The 18,547-nt window shown below is 40.6% G+C and overlaps 1 protein-coding gene across 4 annotated transcripts in view; it reads right to left on the bottom strand.

The window, feature by feature from the left end:
* Positions 1-274: 274 nt before the first annotated feature.
* Positions 275-18,547, bottom strand: part of RALYL (RALY RNA binding protein like) — a 1,540,715-nt gene continuing 1,522,442 nt past the window's right edge. For all 4 annotated transcript variants that reach the window (XM_077492950.1, XM_077492948.1, XM_077492949.1 and 1 more), the window contains one exon: positions 275-4,095. In XM_077492950.1, the coding sequence (XP_077349076.1) occupies positions 4,081-4,095 (15 nt within the window). In that variant the 3' untranslated portion in view covers positions 275-4,080. The remainder of the gene's footprint in view (positions 4,096-18,547) is intronic.

Here is an 18,547-nt window from a genome sequence, read left to right as displayed (position 1 = left end):
TCTGTATTTCCCTATCAGCGGCCCTGCTCAGGGTTGTACATGGCAAAAATGTTAGCCCCGTCATGTTTGGTGGGCAGTACAGTGGCCAAACCTGACTTATTCAAGTGAATGGGGCCATGCCACAACCACCCTGCTACTTCATGCAATGCACACAGCTGTGCGTGCTATGGGTTGGCATTTTCAGAATCAAACACCCCCTGAAAAATGATCCAGCATGGAGGGGCAGAACTGGTGTTTACCAATCACTAGAAACACAAATACACCTATACACCTATAAGTTCAAGAAAATATTTATTTACAAACATTTAAAAAGTATATTACACATTTCAACAAAGAAAAAAAGCAACATTCTTCTTCATACACAATATAGTTATAAATACACACAAAAAAAAAAAACATGTTTACTGTAAACTGAATTGAGGAAAATGTAGAAATTGTCTAAAAGTTGATGATTGTTATGCTTTGTCTTGCATTGGATTGCTCTGTCTGGAAAGGGAAATAATAGGCAGCTGCAGAAGGTGCACAGTTGTGCTTCCAGAGCTTTTCCCATACTCAGTGGCGGTGCATCCATAAGTGCATAGGGCACCGCACTCTCTCTCCGGCCACCCCCTCTATCACCTGATTAGAGCCATAGGCTCTAATAGTCGTCACAAAAGGTAAACAGCAGCTGTGTTACCAGCTTTCCTAACACTGAACCACTTCTCTGCCAATCAGGTGTTTGGGTCTGTTACGACAGGCGCTGTGATTGGACACCTATCAGGCATCCAATCATAAGGGAGGACGTGTGGAGAGAAAGGTACAAGAAGACATCGAGGACATTGATTGTTGCCTGCCACATCACCCGCTGCCCCAACAAGACAGAGTAAGTGCCGGGCAGATGGCAGGGGGGCACAGAGGCAGCATTCGATGCACACATTGGGGGCATTTCATGGCACAGTGGGAGCATTTGATGGGGCACAGTGGCAGCATTTGATGGGCACAGTGGCTGTGTTTTATGGAAACAGTGGCAGCATTTGATGGGCACAGTGGCTTCGTTTGATGGGCACAGTGGCTGTGTTTGATTGTACAGTTGCTGCGTTTGATGGGCACAGTGAGGCTGAAATTGATGTTTTTTTTTTCAGAATTTTTTAGTTTGTTTGCACCCCCAAATAATTTTGAGCACCAGCCGCCACTGTCCATACTGTCCTACACTCATTTACACTACAATGTGTAGTATAATGCACATTATATCATGCATTATGACACACATTACAATAACACACTCAATATGTGTGTTGTAGTGCTTTCTAATTCGCTCCCTCTGGATTGACAGTGCTTCCAGCAAAGACTTCCTAACCCTCTTGTCTTGAATTCTGCTGTAATGGTACTGTCTGGTATTTTTTTCTGTAAAAGATTGTGCAAATCAACGGCACTGTATAAATCCTGTATATTAATTAAAATTAATATTAATATATAGAGTATGTGCCATGAAGAATAATTGTTTGTTAAAACTACTCATGTCCTATATTCATTTATAAAGAAACAATTTTTTGAGACTATCATGGACTTTAATGGTACTGTATAAGGACTAGATGGTAGATATATATATAAAAAAAAATTGCTCTCTATAGACTAGACAATATGATAGTGATGGCAAAAGGCTGATACTGTAAAACCACATTTTTTATTTGCATTATTTATTTTTTTAGAAATACATTTATGTGCTCGTGCTCTATAAACTCCTGAAGAAGCAGAACCTTCTCCACGAAACATGTCGAGAAAAACCTGGATATACTGTATATGTTATGTGGTTTTAAAGTATCAGTCTTTTGCTATCGCTATCTTATTGTCCAGTCTATGGAGAGCAATTGGGTGCCCTTCTATGGCACAATTTGTCTTTTAAATGTGTTTAAAATTGTTGTAATAAATACCTTTTTTTATATATCTACCCATGTGTTTAAGTCCTTATCCTGTACCATTAAAGTCCATGATAGCCTCAAAAAATGTTTTCTCTATAATATTAATAATAATAAATGCAAACCAACCCATATATACAGTGAACCTCAGCACACCACAATGCATAGGTAAGATTGCTCTGTGGATTGCAGTGTGTAGTGTTTTAAAAACTAGAGCAGACCTATCTTTTTGTGTGCTGAGGTACATTGACAACTGACCCAAAATGAATGGGCTGTTTAACACAACATTCTTCAAGACATACTGATGCATGCATTAAAACACATTTCATTTTGTAATGGCTGTCTCTAATGGATTGAGATTGGAGTTAAGTCATAGGATCCTACAAGTGAGCAGGAGCCAGAAACGTTAAACAACCCAATAACTCAATCAGGTGAAAGGGGGGCTTAATGCCATTGATTTGTTTCTAGAGGTCCTCCAGAATTCTAGGTGGCCAATCTGGATTGTGCCAAAGCTACAAACATCTGTTAGGTAAATACTGGCTATTTTTACAAGTATTAAAAGAGTAAAATCTGTGATATATAGCTAGATTAACACGTAAGGTCAACTTTCTTGTGTAGGGCTGTGTAAATGAATACAACAAATAATAAATAAATTCATTCTAGAACCAAATGCTTTCCTAAATGTTAATACACTGACAAAAAGCATTCTTTCCTATTTATTTATATGCTACAACAAAATAAGTTATTTTCTTTTATATTCACAAAATAATGGAAAATAATGGATTAAAATAATGCCTTTTTTGCTGGGGTGTTTAACCTACACCCCATAGTACTGAGAATTGAGCCCCAATTAAAGTGGTATTAAACCCAAGAACACAAATGTAATATATTGCAGTTTACCAATTCTTAGATTAGTTGTGGTGGCTACCTTATTTATTCATTTTTGTTTGTTTAAGCTTTTTTTCCTTTATTTTCACCTGGTGGTCTGGCAAGTGAGTCCATTATTTACCAACTTCCTTTAACAGACTAAGCTGCCCAGCAAACGTGGCAGTAAGAGGGTTGAGGCAAACCATTTACCACTGACAGGGGTGCTTAAGATCATTAGCTTTTATTCATTTATGCAAAACTTTTATCCCAAAAGGGAAAAGAAAAAACAGATACTGTAACTGCCTAGAAAAGAAAGTATGAAAAGAGTTTGGCTATTATTTGTTAGTCACGCCAATCTAAGGGGATGTCCATTAAAATACATTTTGGCCTTCTGAGCTAGTGTGACATTAACTAATTTAATACACCCCTTAATCTAAGACAATAATATACTTTAATCAAAAACTATAGTTGCATAAACTATACAAATTCTTATGATCCCTTTGGTAAAATAAAAGAGATAGAATATTAAAAAGTTTAACTTTTAGACTTCTTCTTTATATTAATATGTTTATTATATTACTTTCTGTTATCATCAATACTGATGCTTGTTAAAAAAAAATATTTTTATAACTATGAATGTTTTCATTTGATTATAATACTGTTTTTTCAGAAATAAAAAGGGAGCACCTTAAACATTTGTAGGAATTGTGTACAAGCATGTAATACAATATCTAACATAAGTAAAAGGGGACACAAAATCCATACCTAACAAACACATTTAGTTTTTAAAGTCTAAATAAGGAAATATAAATGAACCTGTTACATATATAGTTTTACCGATAAGGACAGACATTAGTTATTTACATTTTAAATAAAATGATTTCGGAATAAAGCACAGCAGTGCAAATCTACTTATATATACATATATTTCAGTACAGACAATCAACAAAATGAAATGCACCAGAAAGAAATTATGAATAAAAGTTGAAATTATAGCAACAAACAGTTGTGATAGACAGAAATTAGCTATTTGTAAAAAGTGGCTCTTACAAATATACATATGTGTACAATCCTTTCAGCGCTCTCCAAAAGGTATAATACAAATAACGTAAAGGCAATAATTCATATAAAGAACGAAATGTAAAAAAAAAAATTGCCATATGCAAACAGAAAAAAAACGCAAATTTACAATCGAATAAAACGTATAGCGGTACTAGTCAAAACATATAGTTCAAAATTAGTAATTCTCCCAGTTTCTGCGCAGTCAAATCAGAAAATGTACAATTTATTCTCCCAGTCCTCAGGATCATCATGTAAATCATTCATATTGTACCTGTTGAATGAACACATAAGTAAATACATGGTTAGAACATAACAAACATATAAATATATTTGCAGATCTACATACAAATACTGGAAAAGAACTACAATTCATGGGTTCTATAGGGCATTTCTTTGTATCCACTGCACCAGATGCTTTTGGCTCCCCCCCCCCATCTAGCACCCTGATATTGGGCTACAAATGTACTTCAAGAAGAAATATAGTTCTGAAAAGGAGACTTCACCGTAAACCATATGGTTACTCTCTTCTTGAGCAGAGAACAGGAGCTTCCCTGGTCTAGTGAAGTGTGTATGCTCTTCTACCACTTGTAAACCAGGCATTTTCTGCCACTTTTTGTTTACAAGTCAAATCTAGTAAAATCAGCATTTTTTACTAGAACCCCCAAACATTATTATTTTATTTTTATTTTTTTATTTTTAGCAGAGACCCTAGGGAATAAAATGGCGACTGTTGCAATTTTATATGTTATGCGGTATTTGTGCAGCGTTTTTTCAAACACGTTTTTTTTGGGAAAAAATTATTTTAATAAATTAAAAAAGAAACAAAACATAATATATGTCCCAATTTATTTGTAATATGTGAAAGATGTTACACTGGGTAAATAGATACTTAACCTGTTACAGTTTAAAATTGTGCTCATGGAATGGCAACAAACTATGATACTTTAAAATCTCCATAGGTGGCATTTTAAACGCCTTTACAGGATTTAGAGTTAAAAATGAGGCCTTGCACTAGAATTATTGCTCTTGCTCTAACGTTCGTGGCAATACATCATATGTGTGGTGCGAACACAGTTTACACATGAGTGTGCGATTTATTTTTTATTTTTACAGATCAAAAAAAATAAAAATGTTGATTTCTTCAAAAAAAAAAATGACTTCAAGCCTGGTCCTCCAAGGCCATAAAGTCGATAAACGAGAATCTACTTTCTAATCGCCTATGGGAGCAGCTGGCTACACCATCAGATCGTTTCTCCGTCAAACCGGCGAAACCGGTAAGCCCGGGAAAAACAAGTGAGCGGTGGGAGGGGGGACGTCCCCTCCTGCCGCTTTGGAAAACGTTCCAGCAGCTCATGCGCTGCTCTAAATGCTTTCATGAGAAAGCCAGTGGCTGGCTGCAAAAATCTATACTACTGGGGTTATGGCTAATATCTTTAGCCATAATCCTAGTAAGCCACTTGAAGACTGCAAACCCTATATATATATATATATATATATATATATATATATATATATATATATATATATATATATATATATATATATATATATATACAAATACACATATTGCGCTCGGCAAGTGGTTAAATAACAGCCAGAATTATCTAATATTGACACATAATTGTACTCATGGCTTGCATGACTCTAAAGGAAAAAAGACCTGTTTTTTATAAATATATTGTTTTTGTTTGTGAGGACAGAGCCATGTTTTTGACTGCCATATTACAGATTACTGCTGGACCACCAGCTGAGAACACAATTTCAAATGGATACAAACTATAGCTTATTGTTTTTCTCAAATGTACTTCTATCTCCAGCAACATATTATCAAAAAGAAAAAGGTAACTAAAAGACTAAAGAATCTGCAACAAATTATTTCTATAATAAAGACAGTCCTTAGTTTTTTTTCATGGCAGCTGACCAAAAAAATGAAAAAAAGTGGACTAAGGTTTAGCCCACCTGAAGTTGATTATAGGGTGGCGTGACTGGATATGGAAGTGAGGACGCGTGTGCGGCTCCCCCTCCCTCTGCTCTGCACATCCGAGACACTGATAGGGACATGGAGGCCAGCCGATGATGTGTGAGAGGCGTCGGGCTGAGCCAAGATAGCTAAATGCTCTGCTCTCCAACACAATTCTACCAGCCTGGGCAAGCTGTGCAGATGAGCCGTGGTGGTGGTGTTAGAGGCCCCCTTGCAGGTCAGTGAACTGCAATGAGACCAGTCCCAGCAGCAGCGTGTGTGTTGCATGGAGCCAAAAGCATCAAACCTTGACTCTGAGGATCATCTCGTGTACACTGGATGCAGGTGAAGGTCCTTTTTCCTCCCTCTCTCTCTGCTCTCCCTGACCTTTTTCTCTCACAAACTGCTAGCTTGGACTGCATTTACTATGGATATGCTGGCTCTGTTGAACTGCTGATACGTTAAGTGAGCAGCATTTATTACTTATGCCAAACATAAAAACAGCCCTAAGAAATAGTGTGTGAGGCTGGCAAGGAGCCGGATGATGGGACAGATCTAATCGCAGTTTAAATGTTTGCAGAGAATTGACGTTTGGAGGATTAACCCCTGGAGCACTGGATGATAGGCAAAAGTTTGTTTTTTCTTTCTTTTGCTTTCTGTTTATTAGCAATACAAACTGGGCCTGAGCCACAGTGGAAGACGGGCGGAACTAGCTGGAAGCTTTAAGGACTTTATGCTTAAAACATACAGCCCCAAAAATCAGTGTGAGAGACTGGTTTGTGGAATAATCTTGATAACAGTAAAAGTAGTGTATAAGAAGTCAAGTGCACTATGTGAAGGTTGCCCGGTATTGGCTGGAATTTCTAAGGGCTTTTAAGGTTTAAACAAACAGCTCGTAAAGTCAATGTGAAAGACTGACAGTGAGCTGGTGTGTGGGACAATTTTAACAGCAGTAAAAAGCAGTGGTAAGAAGTCAAGTGCATTGCGTGAAAGATGTGCAGTACCAGCTGGAAGCTTTAAGAGCTTTTTTTTTGTGCTGAAAGTCTTAAAAGGGCAATCCCTGTATTATTGGAGAAAGGAGAAATATATATATTCTTTTCTCACAAGGATTTGGAAAAATCCACATCTGAAGCTGGCCAAATGAACCTGTATTTAAAGGAGTAGTGGAGATAGAATTACAGTCACTGGTGGGGCCTTGGAAGTTACGAATAGAAGATGACAAAGAAGACGGGGGAAGAGGTTTTGCAACAGGAGAATACAAACCCACAAATGCAGTGCACAGTAAAAAAAACAAAGGAAGCCAAGCAGCAGCAAAATTTGAAAAAAATGTGTACACACCGGTTAAAGATCCTCAAACTTCCTCACAAGTTAAAAATCAGGGGGGCCCAGGAAAAAGAAAAAGCCCCTGCCAACAAAAGATGGATAGAAGTACAGAAAAACCATCAACAATGGAGAATTCAATACTGGTCTTGGAGGAGGTTGCTAGAGCTGGGGAAGAACCTTCATTAAAGGGTACTGTTGGCAGTGAATTTTTGCAAATCCTCTCTTTATGAAATGACTGAGCAACTTAAAGGAATAAGAGAAGAGATACATGTTGTAAGACATGACGCACGTGAATGAACTATGGCCCTGGAAGGGAGAATAAGCTTGGTGGAGGAAGATCTAAACCCATTAAAACAGGAAGTGAAGACAATCAGTGATAAAATGAATGCATATGCCTTTAAAATGGAGGACAAGGAGAGCAGACTGCGTAGGAACAATGTGAGAATTTTGTGGCTACCCAAGCGGTGTGAGGGGCTCTAACCAAAAAGGCTTTATGAAGAAATGGCTGATGGAAACCTTTGGGAAGGAGGTTTTCTCTCCCTTCTTTGAGTGGCATATAGAATACCTCTCCCAGGGGCTCAACCCAGAGCATTTTTGGTGAAACTACTTTTTTCAAGGCTAAAGAGACTATACTCCAGAAGGCTAGGGAAAGGAGGGATATATATATATATATATATATATGTATATTATAATGGGGTTATGAGTTTATTCTGTCCATATTTTTCTCCTGAATTGCAAAAAAAGAGCCAAGTTTGTGGAGGTCATGAAAAAATTGCAGCAATTGAAAATTGTATATGCGATGCTATATCCCTCTCGTAGCAGCATTAGGTCAAGCGCACTTTTTTATACCCCAAATGAGACATTTGTGTGGCTGGAGAAAAATGAAGAGAAGATGTGACAGGATCAAGAGCGGAGCATGAGAGACTAATCATGATGTACAAGGATTGTGTTTTTTTTCTCCTGGAGGGGTGCTGCACTATGGGGAGAGACCGTTAGCTGAGCTTCCTCTTGGGGTGGATTGGCTCAGGCTTTTTTCCTTTCCCTCTGTCTTTCCTCCCTTGGTTAGGAGGGGAGATAGAAGAGAAGATGGATGCTTTGGTTATTGGTAGGGATCACTTCAAATGCCCTTGGTATGGGCCTAGTGTGGGCCAGGTGAGGGGTGTGAAAGAGATTTTTTGTATTTGTCTTATGTGGGTTTTTTGTGTTTTCTTTGTTGCTTCTTTTTTTTGTACTTGTCTTATGTTTTTTTTTTTTTTTTTTGGTGTGGTCTTTTTGCTGTTCGCTGTAGAAATATATGTGGTTTGTCAGTCGGGTTTTTTTCTTTTTTTAGTGTGGATGGGGAAAAGATATTGTATGGGAAATACACAAGTCAAATACTGGTCATATAGGTTTAGCGAGGTACAGGGTTGGGTGTAGAAAGGGCACCCTTTTAAGAAGACGGATACGAATTCACTTCACTTTTTATTTTTTGCACTAAAAACACTACTATGCGATTTGAGCTTTGTATGGGGAATATATTTATTAAGGAGGGAGGGAGGAGGGGAAAGAAAAAAGAAAAGGAAAATCCATTGCACTGAAAATATAAATTAAATGTTGAAAATATTATAAAGGGACTTGGGTATCAAGAGGAAAATGTTTAAAAATCAAAGTATTTATGTATGATGGTATATATAGTTATAGTTTTGCAAGTGGAAGGAATAGCACAAAGAGGAAAGAAAAAAATAGATATAGGTGGATTGGGGACACTAAGTCACTGATGGATGACTTTTTTCTTTCTTTTTGTTGCTTTTTCTTCTCATTTTTTTCTTTGGTATATTTGGTATATATGCAGTTTAAAATGATAAATGTATGTTCTTAGAATATCCGAGGATTGGGAGACTCTATAAAGAAAGCTACGGTTATCACTGCAGTGACAGCCCTTCAGGAGTCTGTGGTTTGTCTGCAGGAGACTCACCTAACAAAAGAGTTGATACTACATTTAAAAAGAAGAAACTTCCAGACACAGTATCACTCGGTATATACCTCATACTCTAGGGGAGTGAGTGTTTTGGGAACAGGAGTTGAATTCTCCTGCAGGCATATCAACATAGATGAGAGAGGCCGGTATATTTTCTTGTATTGTACTATGGGGGAATGATCTGCATCTTGGCTAATATATATATATATATATATATATATATATATATATATATATATCCCTCCCCCAGGTTTTATATCAATTAATACAATGCATGTCTGACAAACCTAATGTCCCAATAATGGCAGTGGGAGACTTTAATATGGTTTTAGATGGGAGGGTAGATAGATGTCCTACAGGAACTTGGGTTGGAAAAAGTGTTATTACGCTCTTCCAAATAATAGGAGAACTGGGATTAGGAGATATATGGAGGATGAGTAATCAGCTAAACAGCAATACTCAATTAACTTAATTCAAGATAGTCCACCGGGCATATTTCACCCCACAGACTACAGAAAATGAACCCTGACTCCCCTCCTGGATGTTGGCAATGTGGTGGGACTCATTGGGACTTCAATCAGGAGATAGGGAGGGAGATATTAGACTTTATCACGCAAATCACCTCTGTGCCACTGAAACCGTCAATGTCAATCTGCATGCTAGGCCTGATAGAACAACTAATTCCTACGGTTGCGGGATGCATGCAGGTGGGATTGATCCTGTTCTATGCCCAAAAAGCCATAGTCCTTAGTTGCTGCAAATCAACCCCCTTCCTCTCTCTCTGTGGAAACAACTAATCAACAATAGCTTACCTCTATATAAAGACACATATGACAACAGAGGCTGCCACAACAAATATGACAAGGTCTAGTCTAAATGGCTGGCAGATCCCTCCGCTTCGGAGGCCTCCTAGTAGATCCTGATCACAAAATAGCTCCTGAAGGGTGCCGAGTGTACACAATAAATCTATAATGTGCTACCATCATATACAACTGTGAATAGAACCTCGCCACCAAGTGAACTGTACCTCTGTAACTATTATCATAATCTATATTTCATGCCTGATGTCTATAAATGATAATGTAATAGTGAGATCCCTGCAAGGATCACATTGACACCATGTAAGACCAATGTATGTTTTTAGTGTCTGTTCTCTAGTTTTGTTTCTTTTTTTGAAAGTTAATAAAAAGATATAAAAAAAAAACAGCAATACTCTTATTTTTCAAAAACTCACTCCACGCTCTCTAGGATCGATTTAGCCCTCGGCAGTGAAGACATGTATCATTTTGTTAACAATATAAAGTATATGGCCAGGGGTCTCAGACCACTCTCCATTAGTTGTATCGCTGAGTCAAGGGGAGGAGTTTGGTAAAAGGGAATGACATCATCTCTGGAGGAATTCATGAGGATTAATGCTGGGACAGTATCACCTTAAGGCCTATCTTAGGGGGATACTAATAAAACATATAGCAAGAGTAAAAAGACAGACTAAAGAGCAGGAAAAACTGATTGGAAACAGGGTCATAGAAGCAGAACGGAAATATGTAGAGGTCAACCCCGTTGACGTTTCAGGAATAGGTCAAAACCCAACAAGATTATAAAGATTTATTATACACAAAAGCTGAAAATAAATTAAATTAAAATAAATTGTTATTTCAGAGACAGCACTATTATTTGGAGGCTGAGCATGCATGGAATCTACTGGCTTGATTGGCAAAGGCAAATTCATCTACTACTCTTATGTACACTATTAGAACAGACAAGGGAAGAATAACAGCATATGGCCCTGAAATTTTAGATACTTTTAAAAAATACTAAGAGAAATTGTATAGTGCCCAAGATGGGGAGATGCCCCTATAGGCCTGGAAGAGGTAAGGCAGGCAGTGTCAGCTTTGGCAAACTAGAAAACTCAGGGGCCTGATGGTTTGCCTGCAGAGATATATAAAAGATATAAGAGATATTGCTGCCAGAGCTGCTGAAGACATTTACCAGTGCACTAGAGGAGGGTGTGCTGCCTTTGTCTATGAGAGATTCCACTATTATCATCCTTCCAAAAGAGGGGAAGGATTTACTTCATCCATCTTCCTATAGGCCAATAGCACTGTTGGGCACAGATGTGAAAATTTTGGCAAAAATATTGGCTGAGAGGTTAAAGAAAATAATCCAGAATCTAGTTCATATGGATCAGACAGGGTTTATACCAAATAGATCAATCAGCATTAACATAAGGAGAGTGTGGTTAAACCTGCAGGCTCTGACAATTAATGTAGGGTCAAGGGCAATATTTCCCTGGACACAGTCAAGACCTTTGACAATCTGGAATGGCATTATTTGTGGCAGACTTTGGCTGCCTTCCAATTTGGTCCAAAGTATGTTGGTTGGGTAAGACTTTGCTCTCAAAGGCCCAGAGCAAAAGTGAAGATAAATAAGAGCTCTGAATCGTTTTTTTTTTTTTTTTGATCCGGGGCACAATACAGGGGTGTCCTTTGTCATCCATGTTATTTGCTTTGGGAATGGAGCCATTGGCTATAACTATTAGGTCATCCGTAAGGATACAGTGATTTCAAAGGGCTTCAGGAGTGGAGAAAATAATATTACCGTATATACTCGAGTATAAGCCGAGATTTTCAGCCTCTTTTTTGAGGCTGAAAGTGCCCCCTCGGCTTATACTCGAGTCACCGCTGTCTGACTGCTCGATCAGCGTATCGAGCAGACAGACAGCGGACATTCTAAAATTCAAAAGCCGCGCCTCCGCCTTCGCCTGTGATAGGCGGAACACTGAATTTCCCAGCAGTCAGTGTTCCGCCTATCACGGACATCCGCTCATCCTCGTACTACGGACGAGGATGAGACGATGTCCGTGATAGGCGGAACACAGGCTGCTGGGAAATTCAGTGTTCCGCCTATCACAGGCGAAGGCGGAGGCGCGGCTTTTGAATTTTAGAATGGCCGCCGAGAAGAGCGGCGATCCTGGAAGGACGGAGGAGGCTCGGGACGGCGGCTCGGGACGGCGGCTCGGGACGGCGGCTCGGGACGGAGGCTCGGGACGGCGGCTCGGGACGGCGGCTCGGGACGGCGGCTCGGGACGGAGGCTCGGGACGGAGGCTCGGGACGGAGGCTCGGGACGGAGGCTCGGGACACAGGTAGGCTGGACACACACACAAGGCTGCACGGACACACACACACAGGGATGGATGGATGGATGGACACACACACAGGGATGGATGGATGGATGGATGGACACACACACAAGGCTGCACGGACACACACACACAGGGATGGATGGATGGATGGACACACACACAGGGATGGATGGATGGATGGACACACACACAGGGATGGATGGATGGATGGATGGATGGACACACACACAGGGATGGATGGATGGACACACACACAGGGATGGATGGATGGACGGACACACACACAGGGATGGACCGACACACACACAGGGATGGACGGACACACAGGGATGGACAGCCATATCTCACCCTCGGCTTATACACGAGTCAATAAGTTTTCCAGTTTTTTGGGGGTAAATTGGGGGCCTCGGCTTATATTCGGGTCGGCCTATACTCGAGTATATACGGTATGTGTTATTATTTCTGGGGGATATGCAGGGGTCCCTGGCGGCAGCAATGGATATAATTATAGATTTTGGGTGGAAAGTGGAAATAGTCAACAGGCTCAAATACTTAGGAATATACATAACGTTAAACCCCAAAGAATACATAATAAACAATATTGGCACAATTTTTCGATAAACTTAGGTGTAAAGGGAAGGTGTGGAGACAGTTACCCTTGTCAGTGGCAGGAAGGTGCAACCTAATCAAGATGACGTGGATGCCTCAACTGCTGTATACATTGCATAATTCCCCAGTTTTGATAATTAGGCAATGGTTCCAGAAGATTGACCTCATATTTAGAAATTATGAAAAGTGGTTAAAGAAATATTAGGGTATTAGGGATTTACAGAATTCACCATTATGGAACAATAAGCATTTGCAGGAATTATCTACTGTAGAGAAGAGAATGAATTGGGAGAGGTGCGAACTATTTAGGTCATTCCTGGAACTGAAGGAGGATTATGGTATATGGTAGTTCCCGTAAAAGTGTCAGTTAGCGTCCGATTTTACGACGCAATATCAACGTCCCAGTATAAGTCACTGATCACTGCCATTACTAATATAAAAAAAAAAAAAAAAAAAACATTCACATAAACCAATCAATATACCCAAGACAAGAAAATTTGAACATGCACTGGTTTAATTACTTAAAGTAAAATTCTTTTACACTTCATGTACACTAACCTACACTGGTAGCTCCTAAACATGAGTTTAGGAGCTTTTGGCGTTTTTTTGTTTTTTGCCAAAGCAAATGTACACATAGGCTTTTAGCAGAGTTTAGGAGCTGCCACGTTTAGGTGAGCTTCAACCTCCCTCTCCTGAATGTGGAAGAATTGCATTCAGGATAGGAACGTTTTGACCACCGCCTGAGGGAAAACGCAAAATGCGCCAAGAACACAGTAAAATTTGCGTTGGCCTTATATATTGGCCTGCAATATATGTAGGCCAGTGTACATGAAGCCTTACTCACTCAATGTCCAGTGTAAGAAATTATTATAAAATTAAAATCTATACATGATACAATTGAACAATTATCTGCAGAGTCAAGGTACAAAAGAATTTTGAGAGGTCCCAGCTTTCTGCTATACAGAGGTTTATTTTTCATTTTGTCCATATGTATATGGAAGCATATGGATGTCCGCTGGCACCCGCTGATTGACGGTAAAACACACAGAACAGGACGGGGAGCTACCCTTCAACAGATAGTGGCTACTATGACCAAACAAGGTTGCTGACTTATTTGTGGATGGTGTGCTTGGCGTGGTCAAGACTAAGGCTTCCTACAGGATTGCAGGTATGCTCAGATTGCTCCCTCCCCTTCCCCCCTCTTTCCTCTTCTTCTCCCCCTTCTTCTTTCATTTTCTTTATATATCCTAGGGGTTAAACATATCCTCCACTATATCGATACCAGTTTAAGGTTTAAACGATACACTGTCAGCTGGCATATATGCCTAGTGCCTCTACACTCACGGAATGGACCCCCTATTTATGGGAGGCACTTTATATCCTGCCCGAGTGTACAATGTGACTCTCTGGTGCCCCTAGGGCATGCGGGGGGCAAGGGGAGGTCAGCTGGAGGCTATTGGGCCCCCTCCCTCTGCCCCAACCGCAGTCCAGGGAACCATATCTTTCCTATAGTTTTATCGACAGCCCCCATTGACCCACTACCAGAGGTAAAGCAGTCATGCAAGAGGCATATTCACCCAATCTACCCCCGCACCTGCTACAGCTGCCCACAACTCTGCTACCAAAGTGACATCCCTAACCTATTAACCGGTGAAGGCCCATTGGCCACCCCGCACAATACCCTCACAATATTTATTTTATTGTTGTATTTTATTCTATTTCTCTGTCCAACATGTTAATTTGTGCTGTTTACTTATGCCAGACCCATGTGGTTTAGCTATTTTATTCTAATGCGAAATGTTGAACATGTCCTGTTATATGTACTTCAAAATAAAGATTATAGAAAAAAAAACACACAGAGCAGAGATCTGACTATGTAAACAAGGCAGATCTCCATGGTGTGAGGGCGGAGGAGATGGAATTTGTGCACCTGCAATTTTTAAAACATATAAACTATATAATTGAGGATTATTGAGGATGTGAGTAGCATATATTTTCCTGGAATTCAGTGACATGTGATATCGCTGTTTCAAAGATGTGATTTTTGAGGCACATAGCAAGAACAGATGGATTTACAGAGGATTTGTTGGTATATAACCTCTATCTGGTCTCTTAGGTTAAGTTTATCCAGTGCGGGTTTTAAAGCCTTTCAGAAAAGCAGCACGATTATTTCTGTGATCATATTATTTGTACTTTTCAGAACTACGCTAGCAAGAAATTTAATCAGAGAAAAAAAAGGAAATATGAACGTTGGCTTGAATGGTCATACAGAGAACAATGGTCAAACAACTCCAGACATATTCTACCAAGGCTTATTGGGTGGGAGTGTTGTTAGTCATATTTCAAACATTCATGGTGATATGGTTAAACAGTTGATTCTGAACTGTAGGTATTGTGCACAAACGTGTATAAGTGTTTGTGTAACTTAAAGTTACTAAACCCAGGACCCTGCATTCGCCATATCTGGTCTCCCACAGTAGACAGAACATGGAAATGCAATTATTTTAGTAAATATAAACTGCTAAATACCTTTTTATATCATGGGTATATAGCAGTCTTATGACTTCTATCAGTGTTTGGTTAAAGCTTGTAGGGGGAGTTTTCATTCTCCCCTGATCCCCTGTCTTGGAAGCTGCAGGATCCCTGACCCTCTGTCTGGACAGTGCCGATTGGCCCTGCCTGTGCGGATCACACGCACTCTCCCAAGAAAAAAATTAACTCTCTAGCAATTCACTCCAAACTGAGTATGTGCAGCTTGCCCCCAAGGTTCTGTTCTATCAGGAGACGTTTTGTGACAGTGGAAGAAGGGGAGGATCAGAGAAGGCAGGCTCAAACAGCCTTTTTACACAATGCAGAGGATTAATCCCTTATGCTCTACAAGGAGTATAACAAGCATGCTTTACTGCATATAAAGACTGATTTTACTGTTCTGGGTTTAACGCTTTAGGGCCCATTCACACTTTCTCATGGAAAAACATAGATAACCACAATGATTTTCTGTGTGTGATATTCAGATCAGAACAGATCAGGTTACATTGTGTTCTGAAGCACTGCAATATTATGTAAAAAATATTGCACCACTCTGCATGGCTTCGCATGTCACTGCTCAGCAAGCACAGTGCACCACGGGTTTGTTTGCCACCCACCCCCTCACCCAAAAAAATGGAGCAACAGCCGTCACTGCTACATGCATATCTATAAAGGCAAAGACCAACATGTAAAGTTTAGGAACCAATCAAAAATCATCATTTTTAATCTACTTTAAACTAAGAGATGAAATGTGATTGGATGTTCTATGCTACATTTTCTACAGCATAACAACGAAATAAACAAATGGCTATTATTCTGATTCTGTAATATGTTTATGGAAGAAATTGAAGATGTATAAAGTTTGTGGCCAACTGCATTAATGGGAATGCAAGGTGTTTTGTAACATTTTCTTTTGTTCAGGACTAAAAATAATGTTTTTTAATAATGTAAGTCAAGCAAATATGTACATATTGAACATAAATTGTTCATATTTAAAGTTCCAGCTAACAAGTAGAGCTTGAGACTCTCTTAAGAATGTATCTATATTGAAAAATATCCTGTTTATTACAGCGCTCAATAGCTCAACCTTAGATTATTAACACACACAGCTCTTTCTGTGACAAATAGAGTTGGGTGCTATTATGATGTAATTCCAGCGCACATGAGCAGGAGTTACATAATAATCAGCTGCCCTGTGGCAGAGCTGGAAGATGCTGGACAGGGAAAACTGGTAGAAGATGCCAGCATTGGAGGATGAGAAGGTTTGCAGACATTGCATTGCAGGACTAGGGCACTCTGGGAACTAAGTGTACCATAATATCATATGCCGTGCATACTTGCACATTTTGGTAATAACCCACCCACTCCAGAAGCAGTAAAGTTCTGCTTTAAATAGAACCAATATACCATATACAGTGGGTAAAATAAGTATTAAACATGTCACCATTTTTCTAGGTAAATATATTGTTAAAGGTGCTATTGACATGAAATTTTCACCATGTGTTGGTAACAACCCATGCAATCCATATACTGTATACAATGAAAAAAAAACAAATAAGTTCAGAAATTAAGTTATATGTAATAAAATTAAATGACACAGGGAAAAAAATATTGAACACTTGAAGACAGGGAGGGGAAAAAAGGCATGGAAAGTCAAGACACCCGCTGACATCTATCAGTAATTATAAAGCAACCCTGCCGTGGTCAGTGCAAATTAATATCAGCTGGTTCAGTCTCAACTACCAAGGTGCCAAGGTGGCACACAAGAAACATCTTATGATGGGTAAAAGCAAATAGCTATCTCAAGACCTTTGCAACCTTATTGTTGCAAAGCATACTGATTGCATTGGTTAAAAAGGGATTTCTAAACTTCTAAATGTTCCAGGGAGCACTGTTGAGGCCATATCCGGAAGTGGAAAGAACATCATTTAACCATAAACCGGCCACAACCAAGTGCTGCTCGCAAGATTTCTGACAGAGGAGTGAAAAGAATTAGGCCGCGTACACACGCGGGGACTGTCTGCCGAAACTAAGTTCGTCAAACAGTCCGCTCAAACTTTTGAATGAATGAACACGCCCACACACAGCACTTTTTGAGCGGACAAATACGGCAAACTAAGTTCGTCGTACTAAGTCCGCGCAACTTTTGAAATGAACGGACTCGCCCACACAAGAGGCAACAGTCCGCTCATTTCGGGCGCGTGTCAAGGTGGGCGGGGCCCGCGACGGAGACGTCGCGGGCTCCGCCGCCTGGAATGGACTTAAAGGGGAACCCCAACGCCGAAAAAAATCGGCGTGGGGGTCCCCCCAAAGTCCACAACAGACCCTTGTCCGAGCACGCTACCCGGCTGGCCAGGAAAGGGGGGCGAGCGAGCGCGCCCCCCCTTCTGAGCCGTACCAGGCCGCGTGCCCTCAACATGGGGGGTACCTTGGGGAAGGGGGGGCCGCGCGGCCCCCCCACCCCAAAGCACCTTGTCCCCATGTTGATGAGGACAAGGGCCTCTTCCCGACAACCCTGGCCGTTGGTTGTCGGGGTCTGCGGGCGGGGGGCTTATCGGAATCCAGGAGCCCCCTTTAATAAGGGGGCCCCCGGATACCGGCCCCCCACCCTATGTGAATGAGTATGGGGTACAATGTACCCCTACCCATTCACCTGTAAAATAAAAGTACCCAAAAAAAAACACAACACACGAGATAAAATATTTTATTGCACAGCTCCGGGGGTCTTCCGTCTTCGGGGGTCTTCTCGCCGGACTCCTCCGCTATCTTCTTGTAGCTCTTTTGCTAGCGGAGGAGTCCGGCTTTCTTCTTCCCCGCCGCCGGCCTCTTCTCCCGACTTCGGGGGTCTTGTCCCCCTCTTCGGTTCTTCTGCCGGGCCACCGCGCCTTCTTATAGCTCTTTTACAGGCGGTGGCCCGGTCTTCTGTCGCCGCTGTCGTCGCCGCCGCCTTCCGTTCTTCTTCTTCTTCTTCTTCTTCATCTTCTTCTTCTTCTTCTTCTCCAGGAGATGTTGACACGTCGCTCTCTCCGGCCGGAATGGCAGAGCCACGCTGCGCGGCCACTTATATAGTGACAATGGGGCGGTGTCACATGGTATATGTCACATGGGTTGGTCACATGGTGACCCCGCCCCCTTACGATGTCATAGTCCCCATGTGACATCAACCCATGTGACCAACCCATGTGACATATACCATGTGACA

This window comes from Lithobates pipiens, unplaced genomic scaffold (genome assembly GCF_037356315.1).
Source record: "Lithobates pipiens isolate NorthernLeopardFrog02 unplaced genomic scaffold, aLitPip1_a1.2 Scaffold_19, whole genome shotgun sequence".
In the NCBI taxonomy this organism is placed as follows: domain Eukaryota; kingdom Metazoa; phylum Chordata; class Amphibia; order Anura; family Ranidae; genus Lithobates; species Lithobates pipiens.
This window is presented reverse-complemented; position numbering and strand designations above follow the sequence as displayed.